Source organism: Calypte anna, chromosome 20 (assembly GCF_003957555.1).
Source record: "Calypte anna isolate BGI_N300 chromosome 20, bCalAnn1_v1.p, whole genome shotgun sequence".
NCBI classification, from domain to species: domain Eukaryota; kingdom Metazoa; phylum Chordata; class Aves; order Apodiformes; family Trochilidae; genus Calypte; species Calypte anna.
Genome location: NC_044265.1, coordinates 1963196 through 1982179, shown reverse-complemented (window position 1 = coordinate 1982179; position 18984 = coordinate 1963196). Strand labels below are relative to the sequence as shown.

Here is an 18984-nt window from a genome sequence, read left to right as displayed (position 1 = left end):
CTGCAAGGTCCAAAATGCCTGCAGCTTAAACTCATCCTGGCTGAATGAAGTCAGCTAAAAGCTGAATCTCTGCTGATCACTGGGGCAGTGGAGGGAGACAGCCCAGGTGTGAACAACCACGTCCTGGCACCAAGCTCTAAGTCAGCTGGGATGAATCATGTCCCCAAGGGACTGTCACTCCCCAGGGACCACAGCCTGAGCAGGATCATTAGTTTGATTTGCTGGCTGAGATCCCTGAAGTCAGAACCAACCCTTACCAGGACTGTGCAGGCTGCAAGAACAGAACCCAGTATGAAATAGAGAATGAAATAGAGAGTGGCAGAGCTGTGCTTCTCCCCAGCAGGCAGGAGCAGACTCTGCAGCCCTGAGTAATAGATACGGGTCAAAACCATAATGAAACTGCTGGCATTGAAGTGTTACAGGTGTAAATAAGTGATGGAGAAGAACAAAAGCTCCCAACAGACCCACCAAACACAGCATAAGGAAGCTGGAGGGAAAAACAAAGGGAAGGGGTTAAGTGTGATGGGCCTTTTTCTGGAGCTGCTTTGCCAGGGTGATAATGACACTTGGGTGAGAACATAAAGGCAAGGTGACAACACCTCACTCTTTGCCTTCCTGCAGAGCTGAGAGGAGTGTGAATTTTTAAAAAGTGATCAAGCAGGTGTTTTCTGCCAGGTAAACAACTGCTGCTGATTCTGGTGCTTGGTAATGATCTACTCTCCCTCCAGTAATTTCTCATGGACCTCAGCACATGAAAACACATGGGATGTAAACAGCTCCTGCTGAGCTTGTCAGGCCGGGCTCCCCCAGAGCTGGGGGGGAAAGGCAGAGAGTTCCAGGGAGTTGGCTACCTCACCCTGCAGCATCTCTGTCAGATAGAGGCCAGAGGAGAGGGATGTGCCATGGAAGTGCTGATGGATCCCCACGGAACAGAGGAGAGCTCGGGGACAGAGGTTTTCCATGCAGACATCTAAAATTAGATGAAAACTCTCCTGTCCCTGCCATCTGTAAGTGGCTTTCCACAGACTGATTGGCCAGCGTGGGATGTGGGAATTGCATCAGCCCATTTTTTGCCAGCTAAAAGCAAGGATCTTATCTGGAAGTGTTGTCTACACAGCTTCTGCAACAAGGGAGAAAGGCAAGGGGAAAATTCCCTCTGGCTCAACACACACACACACACACCCCCAAGTCCCACTTCCAAGTCAGTGTCCCCGGGCAGCTACACTCTGGCTGGTGCCTGGGCTCAGCCAGGATCCAGGCATTAGGAAATACTTCCTTGTGTCCCACTACAGATGGATTTGGAGCTCACAACTCTAACACCTTGTCTGGGCTCTCCACAAAGCACCTGCTGCTTACTTGCCAAGCACAATTGGGAGGGGATCTGCCAACTTGTTTTGTGAGAGTCCAGTTCTTGGAGAGCACTCACCCAAGAGCACCAGGAGCCAGATTTGCTTTTTTCCCCTCCCTTTGTTATTTTTTTTCCTCCCCACTCTTCTTCTTTATTTCAAACTGAAACCCACATCTTTGACCACAAACCATCACTGATTCATGGGCATTTCTGGAGGGTATCTGCATAGCAATGTTTCACTGGGCAGATGCAGACAGCAAGCACAGAGAGAGGAGACAAGTCCAGATTTTAGTGACTGCCCCAGGCTCTGGGTGAGCACTGAGCCCCCAGCCTGAGCAGTGCACAGCCAAGGCTCCCAGTTTGCTGTCTGGGGTTGCTGTCCAGGGCATTACAGGATCCTTCATCTGAACACGGAAGCAGCACACAAATCCCTTGCTTCATTTCTTTTTTTCCTTTCACATGTTAAGACTCTTCCAAATCAGGGGTGAGACAGCTCTGCACCCCTCTGAGTGATGTGAGGGCTGGTGTTGGCAGGGAAGGTGGGCAACCTTCCCTCCTCTGCTGGCTCCCTGTTCTTCCCAGTTGCCACCCTGAGGTCCCTACCAGCCCTGGGCCATGCAGGGAAGCCAAAGTGTGGCCATGGAGCCTCTGTTGGCCCATCCCAGACTCACTCCAGATGTTGCTTCACAGCTGCCATGAGGAGGACCACAGGATGCTTCCTCCCTGTACCCAGCCTCTGTTAAAGCACAATTAGACACCTCTTCCTTCTCTCCTTCCAAAGGGAACACACAGAAACGAGCTGGGCATTGTCACACCACTGGGTCCAGTTCCCAGTAGGGGAGGAAGGATGTGGGACCATGAGGAAATCCTCCCAAGGTGCCTCAGCTTTGGCAGGATGTGGAGCAGCCCAGGAGGCTGGCAGGTGGGATGAGGAATGAAGGAGCCCAGCTCACTCTGTCAGTCAGTGAGGTCATTGTTAATGAAGGCTTTGCACATCCCAGACTCCCTAAATAAGCCTGAAGGAGGGAGAGGGATAGCTGCAGCAGCATCCAGCCTCAGCAACTTGTTGCAGGGTCCTCCTACATGGACATCCCTGCACAAGGTGATAAGAACAGCAGAGTGGATCTTTCTGGTTCTGAAGCTGTTTACACAGTCTGACTCCCAAGCAGATCTCTTGCCACTGGACCTGAACTCCCTGCTTACTCCCAGCACATCCCATCTGGAGCAGCTACTGCAAAGTAACAGCAGAAGGTGAAATCACCCCTGTGTGAGCTCCTGCTCTGCATTCCCAGTGGAAGGATGAGGCCCAAACCTCTCTGCTGCCCCACAAACAAGCAGAGCAAGCTGTTCAGCAGGTTGAATGACTGTAAGCAAAACAAGTTCTCCCTCAACATGTTCAGCAGCTTTAGGGAGAACATATGTAGGATGCACAGGACAGCCCTGAAGAAGGGGCAGCAAAAGAATGTCTCAGGAAAGGTCTGGGAAGGATCAGGAGACCATTAATACACAACTGCTCCATCCCAGTGCCCACAGCCCCAGGGGGTGACAGTCCTGCAGGCAGAGGGCACTTTAGAACTGCCAAAGAGCAGAGCCTCCCACTCCATCCTGTTCAGCCTCAGGGGCTTTCCTACATCCTTGCCACCTTTCCCAGGCTCCTGTCTAAGCTTCTGCCTTCACCTTGACTCCTCAGGCTTCAGGAAAAGACACTGTGTTGAGGGCCAGGCTGTGCAGACACAATATGCCCAAAAGATGGAGATATTGCTCCCTCAGGCAGGCTGCAGAGTGGTACAAGTGGCACCACCAGGGATGCTGGAGATGCTGACCCAGCATTAGGACACTGCAGGTCCAGGCAAGCAGGGAGTGGGACACAGCCTCATCAGTTTCTTGTAGAGAAATTAGCAAAAAAGTCTTGATTAGAGAGTATTATGCAAGAAGGCAACAGAGATCAGACAAAGCCAGGCAAATGTGAAGAGGCAGATGAGGAGGGCAGGAGCCTGTCCACAGGGGTGCCTACTAAGGAAGTACCTGCCCCCAGCACCATCCAAACCCCTCCTGGTGCATGGCTGACCACATCCAAACATTTACACTGAGGCCTGAGAAGATGGAGAACATCACAAGAGGTCACTGCTGTATTCATGGCACAGAATCACTGAATCGTCACAGCTGGGGAAGACCTCTAAGATCAGAGTCCAACAGTCCACCCAGGAGAAAAAAAACAACAACCAACCAACCAATAAAACACAACCAAACCAACCCTCCCTCCTGGAATCCCCTCCATGCCCACCAGAGCATGTCCTGAAGTGCCCCATCTGCAGTGTTTGAAACCCTCCAGGGATGGTGACTCCACCACCTCCCTGGGCAGCTGTTCCAGCACCTGACCACTCTTTCAGTTAAGGAATTCTTCCTAATATTTGGGCTAACCCTCCCCTGGGGCAGCTTCAGGACGTCTCCCCTTGTCCTGTTGTTATTCACACGGGAGAAGAGCCCAGCACCCACCTCCCTACAACCTCCTTGCAGGGAGTTGCACAGAGTGAGGTCTCCCCTCAGCCTCTTCTCCAAACCATCCCTGTTCCCTCAGCATCCTCACAGGGTTTGTTCTCCAAGCCCTTCCAGAAGACTGACCTTCTCTGGCCTCACTCCAGCAGCTCAGTGTCCTTGCAGTGAGAGGGGCTCAGACCCAAACACTGCCAACTCTGCTACCTGGGGAGTCAGACACAAAGTCATTTCAAGGTATTTACAAGTCCCAGCACATGCTCAGGATTAAACCAGTCCCACAGAAATGCTACAAGTAGACTGCACCAGGTCTGCGTTGATTTAAATTTCTGAAGGAAGACCTCCCTGCAGGGTTTTTGCAAGTGGGAGAGTATAGAAAAATGCAAGAGTGGGTGACAAGGTATGGTGCAGCTCCCACTGCTTCCCAGTGGTGCAGGGCAGTGGCACCCATCACAGGGACCATGCTGACAGAACCAGCCAGCACCTCCTCCCAGCTCAGCTTTGCTGTTTTTATTCTAACTTAAAATTATTTCAAGTTTTTTTGTAAAAATTTCCTCTTCCTTAGCCTCTGCTTACCTGATTGCCAAGCCTGAGGCAGGGTCAGGGGGGAAGCCCAATGCCAGTCTGACCTCAGGGCTTGGGGTGGCAGGAACATGACTGGAAAGTGCACGTGGTGGAAGGTGAGGCAAGGAGTCCAAAACCTGGGAGGTGGTAACTGCACTTTCACAGGGTTTAGACCCCTGGGCAGCCCAGGAATTGTGGAGCTCACCAAGGATGCCTGTGAGAGCAGGGAAAAACCCTGGGGTACAAATACCAAAAGGTGGGGTGACCAAAGAAGCTGAGATGACACAGAAAAATACCTAAAATATGAAGTAGGCATTGAAGAGCACCAGGTGACTCCCCCCAGACTCCAATACATATCAGAGTATCAGTCAGAAGCCAGAGATTTCCCAAGTGTGACCCTGTGGGCAAACCATGAACCTGCTCTCCTGGTGGTGCCAAGCAGCAGGGAAGGCAGACATGGAGAGCTGGGCCTTCTTTGCTGCTCCCAGAAGCAAAGCCAAGATCCAGGTGAAATAACCAGTGCTTCCCAGATGCTCAAGTCTCCTGATTTTAAGACATCTGGGAAAGTTTGGGGAAAAAGTCCTTTGGAATACCAAGCTATGTCCACATCCTGCACATGAGAGAGCAGATCAGGTTGGGTGCCGAAGTGCTCAGCAGAAATGTTCATGCATATATTAACCTAAACTATAGAAAATGGCCCCAAGCTGATGCTCTGAGTCCACTTTCAAAACACCCAGCAGCAAGAACAAGGACCTGTCCATAAGCAAAGCACTTTCAGTCATTCCTCCTGCTAAACCACAACAATGGGAAAAGATGGGCTTTAGTGTTAAGAAAAGCTGTGTCCCACTTAGAGCAGTGCTGTACCAGGGTCACTCCTGTACCTTGGGTCACTCCTCACTTCTCCCTGGAATGTTTGCAAGGTGCAGATTTTGCTCCTGGAATTAGAGGATTCCCCCACTTTGGAAAGTTTATAGTCCCAGCTTGACAGGGTGCTGGGATATCTCATATAAAAAATAACATTAGAAGGGTTGGACCAGATGATCCTTGGGGTCCCTTCAAACCTGACATTCAACTAAATGATTTTATGAATGGACTCTAAATTCTGGTTGCAAAGATGCTTTAATATCCAGGATACTGGCAATGGCATGGTTCTAACCTATTGGTGTGCACCTCTAGAGTCAGAGGGGTCATATTCTACATCCAAATCCTGTTTCCAGTTAATTAATGGCAGGGAGGCCAGGTCCTCTCCCATCCTCTGTAACCTCCAGCTTATTTTTCCTCTCCAACAGATCACCCTTTGAAATCACAGACAGTTCCAGCCTTATTCTCTTCCCAGGCCCCACACTCTTCAGCCCAGAACACACCCTGGCTGCTGGCTCAGGGAGGTTGAGGCCATTTCATGGACCAAGTGGGGAGCCACGATTACAGCTCTTTATTCTCACATTAATAAAAAGGGCACCAGCAGATGCCAGTGACCACAACCTGGCACTGGAATTTCAGGAGCCTCCTGCCCCTATCCATGGGGAAGGGTTCACTTCTGAGCACCTGGCTGTCCCAGCTTCAGAGGACAAAAGGTGTTGGCACCTACAGCCCCGTGGTGCCAGGAATCCTCCCACAGCACCAGGGATCACACAGGGTCTCTGACCTGCAGGCAGCTCCAGGCTGGCTGATGGTGCACTCCCTGTTCCCATGGCGTGGATAACATGAATCCAGGTTTAAATTACAGAGCTGGAAAGGGGTTAAAGCTTAAATGACTGTTTTGTATATGAATTAATGTATGTAGCTTTGAGCCAAAATATCTACCATTAATTTTTCCACCTATTTCAGGAGCAGTAAGATACACAAAGTAAAGTTTATTTTGGTACTTGGTATACTTCACTCTCATTAAAAATAAATTAATCAGCAAATTCCTACACAGCTCAGCCTTCTTTTATGTAAATACAACCCAGCTGTAATGAATTACAAGGTGTTATTATCTCACACACACTGTATAATACTTCACACATAAGAGGTTTCTCTGCTTAGCTCAGCTTTCAACAAAAGCATCTTAAATAAACTGCAAGCAAGTTGTATGGTCTGTAATGTTTTCACAGAGAGGGGATACACCTCACACATAGAGGGTTTCTTTACATGACTCATTTTATAACAAGTTCAACTGAGGAAGTTTGCCTTGGAAAAAAAATAACAAAATGCCTTTTTTATACAGAGAAGGCTCCCTAAGAGAAGATTAACAAAAAAAATGCAAGCCAGTGTTTGGGAACCTATATTCTGCATCCCACTGCTCTTTACACAGAGAAGGGATGTCAAATATTCCCCCCCCCAGACACACCACATGAAGAAAGCAGCCTCAGGAGGAAGAACAGTCCCAGTCAGACCCAGTCAGACTTTCACCAGATTAAGGATTCCCAAACTAAGGATTAACTTCACAAATTAAGGATTATCACCTTTCACTTCTGCTTAATAGTTTTACGAGGAATAAATCCTGATATTATAAGGTTTAATCTTATCAAAAGCACACATGGCACAGAAAACCCAAACACATCAATTTTACCCAGACTGACATTTATTACTGATTTAGGATTTTAGAAAGGAGAGAAATGAAAACTGTTTTTGTCACTGACCTGGAAAGAGCCTGGTGAACCATCCACCTACACAGTACACCTCAGCCTTGACTGATCTAATCAGTGGAGCTCTTGCTCCCATAATTACCATGTGGGTGTAATTTGCCAGCATAGCCACAGAAAGATTTCACTGGGTTGCCAGGGCTCTTTAAAAAGCCCTGCACCACTGCTTTGAGTGGATGGGGGACAGCACAGTCCTGTCCCCTCAAAAGCCATGGACAGGACTGGGGATGTTCTTTTCATAAAGAAATTCATAGACTACAACTCTAAAAATTATTAGGGAAGAATCAAGGCAGACTGAAATACCAAGTACTTGGAGGCAGCTTTTAGTGACAGCCTAGCCATGTTTTGGACTTTATTCTCCCTAAGATGGCTGGAGTCACAGAAGAATACTGGGGACTGTGCATTATTGTTTGCATCCTCCTCTTGTGCAACAGAGCAGAGAGTTCCTAAAGAGGATTTTCACAGAAAACTCTTCAGAATCTGTTAAAGCAATGCTTAACTCCACTAAAGCAAAAAAAATGGACCATTCCATTTTCATATCAGGCTTTTAAAATACATTAAAATCTAATATGCAAAGCTGACATTTGCATTCACACCCATTCAGTGAGCAGAGGAACACCTTTGTGTCTCTGTGTAGCAGCTCTTCAAATGAGGCAAAGGACACAAATGTCTTCGTGAAAAAAATACCTTGTTTCCTAAAGACAGAAGGCAGGTCTTGTCAGCAAGGACCACTCAGTGCCAGAAAAAGGACAGAGGTTCTCAAACCAACTAACATTTATTTGTGGGTGAACATTCAGAAGAGTGGGGCTGTCCTGCCTGCTCCTGAGTCACCCCGGCTGGGTACCTGATTACACCTTTGCTTTTCAGCAGCAGCTTTTCCTTCCTGAGCCCATCTTCAGCTTCAGGCCTCTGCTCCCCAGGCTGATCTGAAAAACTGATAGAAACCTCAGGAGTCCTTCAGAGTCCTTCATCGTTGTAGACAGGGGCAGGAGGTCTGAGGATGCTGCGGGCGTTGCTCTCCAGCAGTGGTCTCCAGGACACCTCCCCAGTCAGCAGCAGCTCCTCCCCGCTCAGAGCATCCAAGTGCTGCACCTGTGAGGACAGGGAGTCAGGGAAGGGCTCCCACCACCCATGCAGCTTCCTCCAGAGGTACCCAAACACCTTGCTTAGCATCACAGAATCATAAATTGCCAGGAGTTGGAAGGGACCTCTGGAGATCCCCCAGTCCAACCCCTCTGCCCCAGCAGGATCCCCAGGGCAGGACACACAGAACACATCCAGGGGGGTTTGGGAAGGCTCCAGAGAAGGAGACTCCAGAACCTCTCTGGGCAGCCCGGGCCAGGGCTCCCTCAGCCTCCCAGTCAAGAAGTTTCTCCTCATGTTGAGGTGGAACTTCCTATGTTCTAATTTAAGACCATTATTCCTTGTCCTATCCCTGGGCACCACTGAAAAGAGACTGAGCCCTTCCCATTGCCCCCCACCCCTCAGATATTGATGGACATTCAGAGATCTCCTCTCAGCCTTCTCTTCTCCAGGCTGAACAGCCCCAGGGCTCTCAGTCCTTCTTCACAGCAGAGATGCTCAAGTCCCTTCATCATCCTCCCAGCTCTCCCTTGGCCTCTCTCCAGTAGATCCCAGTCTCTCCTGAACCCGGGAGCCCCAAATTGTGTCCAGGATTCCAGGTGTGGCCTCACAGGGCAGAGAAAGCAGAAGAGGGAGATTTTAGTATACTCTGCCATATGTGTGACCCAGACCTAAGGAGATAATTTACATCTGCTCCAGCATCACAGAAGGGTGGGAGATAAACATCTGCAGATCCACTGGAGGTAACTGCATGAGGGCTTCTGCTGACTGCTTGGGTAATGCTTCCTCTGAAAGTTTGGCAATGGGACAAAGCAGAGCCATGCAAAGCTACCATGAATAATTTCTTCTCCTCAGCAGTTAATTCAGACGACAGACTCCTGGTACCATCACCTACATGGAGGGCTCTCATAAAAGTGGTTTCACAGACCAAAGCTTTTCACTACAGAAAAAGGAGCCCAGCCAACAGGGAACACCTGAGATTTATAATATAAAAGCACATGAGCTGGAGGAGATGATCATGGAATGAACACTCATTCTCACTACATAAGAAATACTTGGGATCAAATGAAATTTTAAGATACAATGTAAGCAAATTAAAAAAAATTCTTGTCACACAACACAGGATCACCTCTAGGTCATCCTGCTTCAGTGAGAGAGTTGGACCAGATGATCGATCCCAAGAGGTCCCTTCCCACTCTGACAATTCTATGATTCTGTGGTTAATTTGCTGCCACAAGATCCTGCAAGAACAGTGGTGAGGGAGAGGGAAAAAAAAATACAAAAACATTCCATTAAGGGTCAGTAAGAGGCATATCCACCACCTCTGGCTCAGGAAGTCTGTGCAGGCAGCAGATTGCTAGGAGAGCTGAGCAGGGAAATAGTACACATGCTTGCTCTATTACTGGTGTCTTCCCTGGCATCCACTAATAGCTGCAGTTCAGGACAGGATCAGCAAGAAATTGTGAGAAAGCTCTCGTACACAATGCTCACTGGAAACATGAGGTAATTTGACAAGGAGTTTCTCAACAGAGGGAAGAATACACAAATGGCCAGAGAGGGTCAGCGCAAAGAGCACAGTACCCTGGTTCTGACAGTCAGCAACTGCAGAGGCCCCAAGAGGAGTTAAATACAATGCTTGCCTACAATGTTATTTCCTTGTTTATTTTTCCTCCCTCTCAGAAACTGTTAGTTTGGAGATTTTGAGCCTGAAGCAGTTCTTGTGTTTAACAGCCCCAGACAGAATTCTCTTCCACAAACATTGCCAGTGGCTTTGGAACCCACGTGCAGTTGTGGCATCCCAACCAACCTGTGGCAACACTCCATCTGTTCCTCTGTCAGTGACAGCATCTCCTTGCTCACCTTTCATATCCCTTCAAGATTTCCCAGAGCTGTTTCATACTCTTTCTCAACTTCTTTTCAGGCAGGGGATCCTACTCACTGCTAGTAAAGGGGCTGTTCCATGTCATCCACACTGCTCATCCATGAACTTTTCTTCAGTTCATTTATCTTTCTTGACAGTCAAGAAAACCTTACACATTATTCAAGATGACAAGGGTGCCATGGATTTAAAATGTGGCATGACACCACTATTTTGTTCTCTATTCCTTCCTTAGTACTTCTGAACCTTTGTTTTAACTTTTTTAAACACTCTAGAGTGCTGCATTCTCATTTTCATAAACCAATTATAACCTCAGGGACTCATTTCTGGGTGGTAACAGTTTGGAGCTTATTGATACATATTTAAAGCTAGGACTGTCTTTCCCAAGTGCAGCACTTTAGAGCTGTCTGCAGTAATGTCCTGGCTTTGCAGCAGCTGTGCCAGCTCCTCTCCTGTGTGCCACATTTATCTGTGATTACTGTTTCCTAATCAGCTGCTGATAGCACTTGTCCTGTCTTTTGCTTGAATACACAGAAGTGGGGGTTTTAAACTTTTCTACAGCCTCACTGATGTTTAGCATCACCAGCCACAGGCACTACGTGAAGTCTGTCCCACCCGAGAAGCCCTTCTAGCATGCCAAAAGGATCTTCAGTCCCTTACTAAGTCAAGCTATGACTTTCCATACCATTTTCTCAAACACACAGTGAAATACAGTCTCCTCAGGTCTCTATCTGGTCCTGAATACAGTGCTGGAAATATTACAGAGAATGCTGCTGTGGAGGTTCTGTTCTTCAGTTCCCTGCTCAGCAGCCTACACTGAATCTCTTCACCCCTTTTCTTTCTTTCTTTTGTACACACCTGGGCTATATCCCACCAGCATTTCCTAGGAACCTGGTTCATAAATCTCCTAAGTAGTGTTTGTCCTCTCAGTCCTTAATAATGTTTCCTCCAGGAAAGAAACAGAACTAATAGGTAATAACTGAAAGGAACAGAAATAATTCTGGAAACACCACCTTTCACTTCTTTCCCACAGAGATCATCAGGAACCTTTCAAGCTCAGTGTGCTGTTTCATTATGAAGAGGATCCCAACTCTGCAACATCAGTAATAATTCTAAAACAAGTTGCAGCCCATTTCTCACACATTTTGTCAAGCCCCTCCATAGCACAGGTCCAGAAGAAGATCAGCAAGATTCCTTCCAACATTCCCTCAGTTTCTCTACAGAAAATTTTCACCAAACTGCAGTGATCGGCCAGGGTTGGCATTTTTACCTTTTTCTCCTTCATCACTGACCAGCAATCTCTGTGACATTGATGAGGGGAACTGAGCTACACCCCATGCCCATGAGCCAAGCCCCCATTTCATGGTGTAGGCAGGGAGTGGGGCAGCTGCTCTCAGTACCTGTTTGCGCACATATTCCACTAGCAGCTCCAGGTGCCGAGGGTCCTCACAGTTCCTGTTAAAAAGGTTCCTCCAAAGAGCTGCTGCCAGAACATGATCATCAGACAAGATTCCCTAAAGGAAGCAGAGAGGGGGATTAAAAACTGCACGTGGAGAGGGAGAACACAAGACAACCACATTACTCTACTTGGCAACTGACGATATTGGCTGTCTCACAGCCTGCAGCTGCTATGGACTCTACATATGAAAAGGCACCAAAATCACTCTTTCCCAGAATGGAAAAACAAGCCTGGCCTTAAATTAATTTACAGAGCAGCTTGTAACAAACGTTCTGGCAAGTTAATTTGGAAAAAACCTGGGTGAGTGTATTCCTAATGTAGGAGCTGACAATTGCATTTCTGTGTTATGAAATCTTTAGCCTTAGTTTTGGCCTTACAGAGAAGACAGAACCACCTCACAGAATTGTGTGAAACCCATGACAGTTGAAAAAAGAAAAACCAAACCTGAAGGATATTTAATACAATATTGCAGAAATGTAGTCAGGACTTGTCTATTTTGCTTTGCTTTTCGATTTTTCATTGTAAAGGAGAGAAAGAGAACTCCTTCTCATCAAGAACTATCTAGATTTTTCCAGCTAAATCTAATATTGAATTTGGCTTACACATGAATGACATCCCTGAGTAGTTTCTGCCCAAATTCTCTCATTTTTATTGTCTTTTAAAATTATGTGGTGTTACCACCAGAGTCTTGTAACTCCTGTCTTCTTCTGACACATTTGCTTTGCAAGCAAGGCCTTTAAAATATTCAGCTATAAAAGGTCAACATTTGTCTTTAATTTCAGTGACATCTTGTTCCCAAAAAGAGTGTCAACAAAAAGAGTAAAGAAAAAGAAAACAGACACAGGCAGTCACATCCTGGCTGCACTGAAAAGCAGATGAAAGACTTCTATGCATAAGTGTCCACAACTCCATGAAGTTCAACATTCAGAAGATTTTAATAATGCAAACCCCTGTGCAAAAAGTATTATCAGCATAAAATAGCATCTGAGGAACAACACCCACTACAGCAAAAAAAGCCCACACTACTAGAGGTGATGCTGCAATTGTATTTTCTTCTTGAAAGCCCTGCAGACACTTGTGCCCCGGTGGTTTTGCCTCCCCACATTATTAGCTACTTCCTATAAATATCTTCTCACACAGAATCCCTCTAAATCCTCTCCTTGCTCTCAAAGTACAATGGGATTCAGAGAAGGAAATGATTTACTGGTGCCCAAGCAGTGACAGTGAAGCAGTGCATCCATCCTTCCATGTCTCATGGTTTCCATCAGTCTGCTGTCTGCTTTCTTTTCCTCTAATCCACTTGAATTCAAGGCACAAGATCATCCCAGTAACTCAGACATCCCAGTAACTCAGACAAACCATTTCTCCAAAGAGATGTGTGGCAAATGTTTCAGCCACCTGGAGCACTCTGTGCAATGAATTAGATGGTCTGTTTGTTCTTGCACATTCTGTGAAAACATCCATCTTACCTCATCATATCCAAATAGAGCTGCATAGAAGTTTTCTACCATAGTTTTCATATCTTCCTTTAGGGTAACAGAATTAAGCTGAAAAATAAACCAGAAAACCATCTGTATAGTGATGAAAAATTGGTATCAGTTTCACTCTGAGCAGGCAAAGAAGAAACAGTGCCCTGGTCCACAAAGGTTTGGATTTCAGCATTAAATGACATGTAACACAGCTCTGACAATGCTGTACTCAAATGAAAGTCACTGTTACTCTGAATATATGAATGACAGAAAGATATCCTCAGCACTGATCTACAGATACATGAAAAAGAAAAATCCACCTGGGGAAAGAGTGAAGGCAAGGCTGTCCTTCCCATGGCAGCAGCACAGGCTAAGACAATAAGGACTCCCCCTTATTGTAAGTATGAAGCAGGTTTTTCAGACCTTAAGTCACTCACACAGGCCTTCTACAAGTTCAAAGGGTTCTCAACATTTTCTCACAATTTTTTCCAAAGCATGGGCTCCAGAGCTGGATGTGCTGTTCCAGCAAGAATACTGGAATGCTGAATTCAGAGGCACCATCCCTACAACTGCTCCTTCCTCACTTGTCAGTGGTGACTTTCTCACTCAGGACTCACATGAATTCTCTTTCTACATCCCCTCACTAGAAGCTCAGACTTCATGGTTTTGACCATGACTAAGAGTTTGTGATGATCCAGCTACTTCCCCCTGTGCTGGAAGTGTGACTCAGTCCAAAGTTCCACACTGACTTTTAACTAAATTTAACAGTTGCTTAAATATTTGCTGGTTTGGCCTAAGCCACCTCTTGGCTTGCAGAACTGACCCCAGGAGAGCTTAAGACAAAACCAAACGAGATCAAATGCTGGGTCCAGAGCAGTGGTTGGGACACCTGTGCAGCTCCCTCACACCATCTCTTTGTTCCTTTTGCCTTTTTAATTCTGTCACCAAACTGATTTAATAAACAGTTCCTGTCCTGAGGGCTAAGCTGCACTTCCACTGGGAAAGCTGCTTCTCTGAGGGATCCAAGAGATCCTAAGCATTTCTTTTCTGGCATACACCACCTGTGTAACTGACCAGAATCATCATCTCCATACCTGCACACGAGGGCAGCACTGATGTATGAGACTGCATCCTGGAGACAGGTTGTACAAACCAGAAACTGCCAAGAGGACAAGAGCAGAGGCATCAGTTCTGCCAGGGAATAAGCACTGCTCAGGGCAAGGCTAAGGAAGAGCTGGGAAAACTCCCATCCCTAAAATCCTAACACTGCAGACAGTGTGAACCCCGTGCCCTGGGCACTTCCTCAGCACCCCTGGTACTTATGCAAGAGTTTTTCTACCAAAATAAAACCAGTGTTTTGCCACTCTAGCAAATCCCAGTTGAAATATTCTTCCACCAAACCACTATCTTTTCTTGTCTGTTGGTTTTTACAGAAATGCACATAGAGCAAGCACAAGGAAAATTCCTTTTATGTCAGTTACTCATATTTTTCCATTAATATAAACTATGAAAATTCATGCAGGTATTTTATAGGCTATCAAGATTTGGAGACTGGTTATTACTGAACGTTTAAAAAAAGAGCTAAACATAAGAAATCAGAGGGTTAAATGATGACTGCAACTTCTGTAATGACTTAATTAAATTTTTATTGAGTACATAAACTATGATGTCATTTCTACCCAACCATGCTCAAACTTTCTATGCATGTCAGAGATCGTGGTTTTTCTCAATAGAAGGTACTTCTAAATAAGCTGCACTTCTACAGCTCTAATAAGGGGGAGCAGGTCTCATGTAACACACTCAATAAATTATCCTTCCATTTTAAACAAACAAATTCCATGAGTTATTATATATTTGCCACGCACTTTTTATGACATAATAAAAATGTTACCTCAAGGATTACTTAACACATACTACAAATGTTACAGCAGGCAACTGCAAGGGGCAAAGAAAACAAATAGTCCCATTACAGAGACAAGTCCTGGACTATACATCCCTAGGGAAGCAGCTTTCCATACTAAAAACAAAGAGCAGCAGCTTTAAGTTAGCAAGAAATTGATGAAGGAGATAACCAAGTTAAACAAACATGGCAATAAATACATCTTAAAAGACAAACAGTTTAAAATATAAAATATTACTTTGGGGATGGGGCAGTATCCTAGGCAATAAAGTGAAATTTAAAGGAATTGTGGAGTTTCTGAAGAATACAGCCTGCATCAGGTAAGTACAAACATCACAGGGAAACAACTTCTTCTTTACAAACCAAAGAAAATTAGTAAATCCAAAGCAGCATCTGTTGGAAATGCTTCCTTGTTTAAAGTTTGTACAAGTTCTTACCACTGACAAGTTTCATCACCTGGTTGGTCACGATTCTGCTGACTCTTCCACAATTTGTTATTAAGAAGAAAAACTGCTACACAATTCCAGGAGAGGAACTGGTAATAACAAGAAAAAACCCAGTAACATCTGGAGCTCTTCTGAGGACTTAGCCCCTTTGCCTTCTTTGGAACAATCCCCTGCAGAGCAATGACCAAAATATATTTATGTACCATCACCTGAGCTGACACACAGATCTATCTTAGTTCAAAAAAAGGAAGACATTTTTAGTACCTCTCTCACGTTCACAAGACCTTGAAAAAAAGGAAATGTACAGCTAACAAATCTTCCTGCTCCCTCTCACAAGTTTTTATTGAAGGGCTCCCTGGCCCCACAGCAGGCACCTCCTGCAGTGCCATTATCACCCTGCACTAAGAAACCTCATCTTCAACCTCAAGGGGTTCAGTACCTGTTCCACAGCCACCTGGTGATGGTTACTGCTCTACCAATTTACAACAGAGTCTGACTTTAGGTTTCATCCTCTAACAAAGTCTCTAGGAAAGCAAGCACACTGTTCTATTGACACATACAAAAATACCTTAGGTATGGGCACAGGTTTTGAAGTGAAAGCTGCCATGGGATCAGTCCACATGAATGCCTTTTGTTGGATGGAGAGCATTCTTTTGTCACCCATCTCCTCCTCACCCCCCTTCCCATGCTTTGGTTTTCCCTGTAGAGGTCTCAGGGTGCACAAACCAACAGATGGCTCCAAGGCTCCCTCCCTGCCAAGGACTCAGCCTGGGACCAGCACAAGGCAAGGATCATCCCCATGGAGGTGGGACCTGGAGCATCAACTTTTGCACTCAACAAATGTGTTCCTGGCAGATCCCACCACGTGCTGGCACAGACACAGCTGTGATGTCCATGGGACAGACTATTTGAAAGCCCTTTAGCAAGAGCCTCTCTCTGCTGCAGCTCTTCCCAGCTTGTGTTGCACCCTTCAGCTACTTTAACATATGAATCCATCCATAGACTACAAAGCCAGAAGGGACACTACTAACTGCACCTTCCACAGCCACTACTCATTGAGTTTCATGCAGCAATGACTCTCTTTAGGTCTTAAGTTATGGTTGAACTAGATTTTTTTTTTTATTATTTAATGAAGAAATTGCAGCCAGAAGTGATTAGGTCACAGAACCTGACCCTCTACATATCACAGGCCATTACATTTCCCTGAGTTCCCTCTGTACTAAGTTTTGTTTGGCTAAAGCTGATTGCCCTCACAGCTGAACACGTGTATCTCATTTCATATTTGCATTTTCTGGCTTAAGTTTCCACCTCCTCATTCTCATTTTACCATTCCTGCTAGAACAGAGCCTCTACAATGGGTTTGCTCATGTAGCTGTGTACAGCAGATGTGTCAGCACAGTCACCTCTCCAAACTAAGGCTAAGGAAATGTTTACACTGATAAACTACACACCCCAGGACTCCTGGAGTGGCCAGAGCTGTAACAGCAAAGCAGTGGTTTATGCTGATACCAGAAAAATGGATTGATCTTGTGCAAAACAGGTTGGGCAGGTATGAGCACACCTGTGCTGTTATCACCAAGTCTGCTCTGGGGACTTCTGTTGGCACTTTTGATTACTGGAGCATTCCAGAAGTTCCTGAAGGAGACAGAGGACAAATCTTTAATGATTAAAAAAAAAATAACATCTTTCTTCAAACATTTAGGGTTTTTTTATACCCCTTCTCCCAAGATGCATTTGGAAAGAATGACTTATCATATATAGTTTACATTGGTTATAAGGAATATATACCCACATCTAGTCAGATATGGGCTTTTGAAGTGTCTGCTGCCCTTTTAATAAATGCAGGACATTAAAAGGGAAAGCCTGCATATAGCCCTTTTATTTCCTTCAATAACACAGCTATGTTGAAAAATGACTGAGACTGTAGCTAGGACCAAAGTGGCTAAATTAATAAAACAGAATAAAATTATTTTGTAGCAAGGGGGCCAGAAAAGGCCAGTTTCTCCAGGCAATCTCACATAGTTGTGAAATGACAAAGAGTGCAGAAATTACTTTTTCAATCTTCATGTTTTGAGTCTTCTACTACTCTCTTACTTTGCCTGCAACCCAGCTCACTGACTTGTAACCAGCTACATCTCTGAGACCCCATGCACTTTAAAATATGAACTGTTCTGATAAATTCCCTAATTTTCTAATAAAATTGGTACCACCCATCAGTAGGTAATAACCTTCAGAAAATATCTTCTAAAGGCTTCCTCAGTGTTCAGTGACAACCTACTCCAAGATTGTATTAACTTAGACAAAAACTAAATGCCAGATCCTATCAGAACCAGCTCCTGCCAGAATCTTCAATCCACAAAAACACATTAATGGAAAGAGGTTTTTTGCATGCTCTGCTACCTTCATAACAATTCCATAAGCAGCAATAACACTCTTAGGGTATGGTTATTTCGAGCACAGAAAAGCAAGCTACACATTATCTATATATTTCAGCAAAACCAGATGGTGGCCCCTAGCTGTCCAGTGTCAAGAAAATGAGGAGTTTTTCTATCTTGCAGTCTATTCATTTGGGAAGTCTGCCACAGCAAGAATTAAAGATGCAAAGCCCATCACAGTACAATCTTGAGTGTATTAAGCATATGGGGGCTGATTCCAAATTGCTTTTTCTCTGTAGTTGGTGGCTGGCAGAGCTGACTGACAGCAAGATGAGGGGACAGAATCGTGGTGCTCTCAGTCTTCTGCTGGCTCTCTGTAAGGGTGAGCAGTCACAGAGGTTTTTTCCTGTAATGCCCCTTCTTAAAAACTGCTGCTAACAGCCTAAAACTGATCATGACCTGTTCTGAACACACCAGAATCAAGCATTTAAATATTGAAAGTAAGTTACACAACCCAGTTTAAAACAGGCACTTGGAGAAGACAGTGGTAAAGGTGAGTAGATAATTCACCAGGAGGACTTCCAGAGATCTCTTTAGTGAGACAAAGCTCAGGAACTGTCAGAAAGAGTCACAGACAAGAAACACTGCACTGGATCAGACCATCTGGTACCTTCCCTTCAGCAGTAGCCAGAAACACTGAGAAAAGCAAAAAGACTGCAAGCTGACACATGCTCCTCTAAGTATTCTCCCAGTCAGTTCCTGCTCAGGACAATTCTCAACCCTAGATATTTATTTATGCAGTAACAATCAAAATGTCTCTGTCAAGCAACTTTTCCAGTAAACTTTGTGCATCCACAAGATGCTCCAGCAAGAAGGACCCTGGTCTGGTCCCCATGAGAACCAACTACTCCATCCTGCTGATGGCACCTGGTGGCCTGGACAAACATTGCTCCATCTTCTCACAGCATCCAGGATGCCAAGAGTCCATCTCCTCTCATGGGATATCATCTGCCCACAGAAAGACTTAGGATAACCTAAAAAAAATCAAGAGCAACAACATCCCCTGGGATGATAAGGGACTTAACTCAATGAAAAGTGTTAGGAAACATTTAAAAGGGCTGCAGAGCCACCAAAGGAAGCATCTGTTCTGTAAAGTATTTCAGCAGAACCAGGTAAGTACAGATTAGTAGGAAATAGTATAATAAGTGACAATAACAATCATAGATAATTATGAACAGTAATATTCAGTGCTGATAAAGCTACTAGGAGGAGGTGTTAAAAAAAGAAACAAAATTTATATAATGATGTGCACACAGAATTTGAGAAATAGATATAAAAGAGATT

The 18984-nt window shown here is 45.2% G+C and overlaps 1 protein-coding gene across 3 annotated transcripts in view; it reads right to left on the bottom strand.

Annotated features, from left to right (window-relative positions):
• Nucleotides 1–6862: 6862 nt before the first annotated feature.
• Nucleotides 6863–18984, bottom strand: part of LOC103539770 (ubiquinol-cytochrome-c reductase complex assembly factor 1) — a 46024-nt gene continuing 33902 nt past the window's right edge. For all 3 annotated transcript variants that reach the window (XM_030463192.1, XM_030463193.1, XM_030463195.1), the window contains 3 exons: nucleotides 12920–12997; nucleotides 11392–11505; nucleotides 6863–8121 (listed from right to left, as the gene is read on the bottom strand). In XM_030463192.1, the coding sequence (XP_030319052.1) occupies nucleotides 7987–8121; nucleotides 11392–11505; nucleotides 12920–12997 (327 nt within the window). In that variant the 3' untranslated portion in view covers nucleotides 6863–7986. The remainder of the gene's footprint in view (nucleotides 8122–11391; nucleotides 11506–12919; nucleotides 12998–18984) is intronic.